The sequence below is a fragment of the Glycine max genome, chromosome 8, assembly GCF_000004515.6.
Source record: "Glycine max cultivar Williams 82 chromosome 8, Glycine_max_v4.0, whole genome shotgun sequence".
In the NCBI taxonomy this organism is placed as follows: Eukaryota; Viridiplantae; Streptophyta; class Magnoliopsida; order Fabales; family Fabaceae; genus Glycine; species Glycine max.
In genome coordinates, this window is record NC_038244.2 from 12,422,332 (window position 1) to 12,427,029 (window position 4,698).

Sequence of the window (4,698 nt, forward strand, 5' to 3'; positions counted from 1 at the left end):
AACCAATTCATGGAGTCGCATCGAGGGAACCCTTCCTTGTTATTTTTCAGGGCAAAAAAATGTCAGGCATAAGTTCGTGCACAAGTTCATGCACATGTTCTTGAATGGAGCTCTTCATTGGATGATTGAATCTTATAATGATCTTGGTCTAATTATTGAGTTTGATGTGAGGGAAAGGAGATTATCAGATATTCCACTGTCACGCTATTTAACCATTGAATGGGAATATAAATTACATCATTTGACTGTGATGGAAGGACTTGTGTGTTTGTGTCTCTCTGACTATATGGATGATCTCGGCACTACTGAAATATGGACGATGAAAGAATACAAAGTACAAGAATCTTGGACCAAGTTATTTGTTCTTCCTAATAATAGTTATCATTGTTTGCCTTTGTTTGTCCTAATACGTTTCATCAAAACTGGTGAAATTTTGGGATCAAATGGCGCTAACATATTATTATTGAGACCTTACAACAAAGGTGAGGAGGGTCTTCAGCTTTGTGCACGTGGACAAACACATTTTTCTCTAACTTGTATGTATAGAGAGAGTCTGTTATCACTCCCGGTGGAATTTTAGAAACAAAGTAAAAGATGTATGATTTGATTCCTTAGCTAATCTTGTACTCTCCCTAGTTTTCTAGTGTGTCCTTGTATAACTGTTTTGTCATCTATTGCACACATAATCAAAAACCAAACGTGATTACAAGAAATTGGAAGGATTCATATTGAAATAAGCTTATAGGGTATTCAAACGCACCCCTAGTCAGTAACACAAATGAGCAAATCCTGATTAATGTTAGTACATAATATTTAGCATCTTCATCTTTTTGTCACAAAATATTGTCTATGTTCACTGTTAATTTGCCATACAGTTTTTTGTCGTATTGTCACATTGGACACTGATGTTGTGTTAATCTTCAATCTTAAAATTGCCAAAGTATGCACACTATATTAAAATTACACTACGCACGAATTTTTAATTTCAAGAAATATCTTATTCCTGTGATGGATGTGGCAACAATGGACTTGATATTGATTCAGCCACTATTAATAACTGTTAGCTAATTGCATCGAATGGGAAAGGGAAGCCTCGGGAGCAGGCCTCGAGATGTTATGGCAGTGCATGTGTTTTAGCATACCAGTACATGTGTTTTAGCTAATTGCTTTTAATTGTTTCTATAAAAATATATATATAATAATGTCATTTTCAATCATACTCGTGCCCAATTAGTCTTGATTTGATGAATCAATACGTGTTAACATCATTACTCGTTGAAACTGGAAATGTTTATATTGCTCTATTGAACTGGTGTAGTTGCCCGAGCAATAACAGTAACCAATTAAGATTAAATCAAATGTTTATTAAATTTAAGGATTTGATATATGCAATTGTTAAGTATTGTGTAATATGAACCCCTGATTGCAGTTTCCTTTGCTTTCCAGAGCGCAAGTTTGTCAACAGAAATTGGGTAGCTGAATTTGGATGTTGTATATTGAGTTTGTTAAAACTAGGGCAGAAACTACATTACAATTTTGAAGTAGACTATCTATAAAGTTATACTCAGGTATTACAATTAATCCTATTAAATTCACAGCACTCAACACATGAGGGCTCTGTCTATTAGTATGTCGTGGTATAACAATAATCGATTTAAACAACTTCAAACTGAACATAACATAGAGTAAGGTTCAAACTTCAATGATCATCGTAAACTGAGACAATCACTCTCAAGTAGCTATATCATATTATACACAAGTAGAAATTAATACAAATCATATCACATTCATCAAACTCAAGGATTGGTGGATGGAAATACTTTAGGAACTTCAGGAACTTTAGGGAATTTAGGGACCTTACACATCTCAAGTACTTTAGGCAACTCAGGGACCTTAGGGAGCTCTGGTTTTGGGAATTCGGAGATTTTAGGCAACTCTTGCTTTGGTAATTCATGGACTTATGGCAGAGGTGGCAACTCAGGTTTGAGAAGTTGTCACTGGTCACTGCTAGCTGACAATAACGGTAGAACCATAAATGAAAAACTCACTATTGAACAACAGCAAGTAGCCATGGTAGAATGCAAGAACTTCAGTAGGATCAATAGGAGTTGGTGATCTTTGCAATAGTTTAGATATGTTTTGCGAGTGTACATTGGAAATGTTGCATGTGCAACTTTTATACACAAAACGTGTAACTCAGTGATGGGATATGCTGCTTGAGTTGGTGGGATGGTGCAAGTACTGTTAGCTCAACTCCCTTATAGCAAACTTTAAGTCATTTGCACCTCTATAATATGGTAAGTTGTTTCGATATATAGGCAGAACATTGATATCATTATAAGAAACAAGAATATTATTCCAACATTCTTATACACACTTAACACTCTTTTTTTTACATAAAAAGAATTGAGAAACTTTCTCTCTTTCGTTTTATATACATGTATAAAAGAAAAGTGGAGAACATAAATGTAGAAAATGAGTGCAAGAATAGCATTACTAAAGAAAGGATGCACACCCATGTAATAAGTTTACTACTTACCGTTCATCTCCTTTCCACATATCCTTCTGCTTTGGACCCTTGGGCCCTTCCTTTGGACCCCAATTCATGCAAAAATTTAACCATGGGGGCTCTCTAATTTGTGACCCCAAATATTCAGCAGCAACAATTTCAAACCAAGTTGCCATATCCATGACTGCATCACTTTTTGCTGCATCATTCCTTACACCTAACCCTCTCATCCCTTGCATAACTAGGCCAGGTTTTGGGAACAAGGCATGGCCATGCAATGAAGAATAAGCCACAGGTCTATTACCATTTTGGAACTCAAGCTCAGATGCATCCTCCCATTGACCCTTACTATGTTGTGAGAAATAAACCTTCCATAATTCTCCATTGAAGTTGCTTATCCTTAATGTCAAATGCTCCCAATCTCCCACATGTTCCCCTTTGGTCCTTAGTGGAATGTTAGTGCATGCCACTTTTGCCCTTGCACCCCCATTAAATGGGTAGAAAACCCACATGACAATGTCAGTGAAAGTTCCACCAAGCATTGGTTTAACATGAACATAAGCTTGTGAACTTGCCAAATCTCCTTTCTTGACACTAACTCTCTTGGTTTCATCCAAAGGCAGGTCCAACCAATAGGTAGCATCATCATAATCATTGGAACTGCCTTGTGGAAGGTTAGTACCATTTGGTTCTATTGAACTCTCCCTTATGACACCCTTTCTTTTCTCAATTAGTACTGCCCCATTGGTGAAAAACCAATCCACAGAGGAAGGGAGGTACTCTTCCATAGGATGCAAGTACATGTATGGAGAATAAGCCTTGATCATTGCCTTAATTTGGGATAAATTGGGCATGTAAGAAAAGCTACCCTTGGTATTTTTCAAACAAAAAATAGGAAAAGCTTTGGAATTTGTCCCTCCTCCACTTTGAGCTAGGAAGGTTCCTACACTAACCCCTTGAGCTTCAATGCCTCTCTTGATTGGCCTAACATCATACACATTGAACCTCTTGTTTTCTGTTCTCCAAAGCTTCATTGAATGGCATGTTGTGGATTCATCAGTTAGGTCTGATCTAACACACCTGATTTTGTCAAGGGAAGGCTTCTCTGGTGAGGTGGTGACAACATGGCCAACAGGATTATAGCCATCAGGGGATATTGGTAACCAAATGTAGCCATGTCCGTCTTGCTTTATTTTTTGAGACTTGGTGTTCCATACCAATTTGTAATCAACTGGTTCGGCTAAAGCTCCATTAGAGGTTGAAGAGTTATCTTTCCCCACAAGAACACAACCATGAAGAGGCTTGTTGTTGGGTTGGCAGTAACATCCCAGCATAAAGAACCCTTCAGATAGACCTGTTGGTTCAAAAAAAGTGGCCCCTAGATTATTTGGTCCACCTTCATAGGTAGTCCAAACCTTGTTGAATGTTGAAATTTGTGACACTAGCAACCCACCACCAAGGTCTATGATGCCGGTTGCAAATCCACCACCTACAAATTAAAATCCGTGACAATTAATCCAATAAAAAAAACATCACTAAAATTACCGTAACCAAATTAATCAGAAAATATTAACCAACTTGCTTATCTTATCAGAGTATACATCTAGAAAGAAATGAAGAGATGTATTATTGAATAATGCTACCTGGTGGCCAAACTGGTATATCAGCAGGAAGCTTAAATGTGGTTTCAATGGGTAGATTTTGCTTTTTCTTGAATTGGCTAAGAGAACTCGACATTGCCTTGTAAGGTTGAATGCTATCCAATATGGCTATTAATTGTTCGTAAGAGTAAAATATGTGCATTTTGCAAGAAGCATATTCTTTTCGTGAAACTTAGCTACAAAAATAAATTTGTAAAATGGGCTATAGTAGCAATGTAATAAGAAAAATCCTTCAAATATTCCTCTTGGCGTGAACAAACTAGCCAAGATATTGTGATCGAAGGTTATATTTCGTATATAGGTGATCCAACCCTTCTTTGCTTTTTCTTGGAGAGATATTTTCAAGAATGAGGATCTTCTTTCACCAAGAAAGAATAACTTCATGACAAGGACAGATTCTAGATGGCATTTTTATGAGAGCCCGAAAAATAAACTAAATAAAAACAATACATTTTTATTTTGAAGAAAGAAAAATTGCCATGACCTTTTGTATATATAATTATTGGTTGTTTGCGCAACTAAGTATGC

At 36.6% G+C, this 4,698-nt stretch overlaps 1 protein-coding gene across 1 annotated transcript; it reads right to left on the reverse strand.

The window, feature by feature from the left end:
• Positions 1–1,822: 1,822 nt before the first annotated feature.
• LOC100783235 (uncharacterized) lies at positions 1,823–4,435 on the reverse strand. The gene is made up of 2 exons (XM_006585318.4): positions 4,153–4,435; positions 1,823–3,998 (listed from the first exon to the last, which is right to left on the reverse strand). Exons 1-2 carry the CDS (start codon positions 4,310–4,312, stop codon positions 2,536–2,538), a joined length of 1,623 nt encoding a protein of 540 aa, XP_006585381.2. The 5' UTR covers positions 4,313–4,435; the 3' UTR covers positions 1,823–2,535.
• Between the last annotated feature and the right edge of the window lie 263 nt (positions 4,436–4,698).

Coding starts and splice junctions, on each gene's coding strand:
- LOC100783235 (XM_006585318.4), bottom strand. CDS start 4,312: ATGCACATATTTTACTCTTACGAACAATTAATAGCCATATTGGATAGC. Junction 3,999..4,152: donor TATACCAGTTTGGCCACCAG/GTAGCATTATTC, acceptor TTTAATTTGTAG/GTGGTGGATTTGCAACCGGC.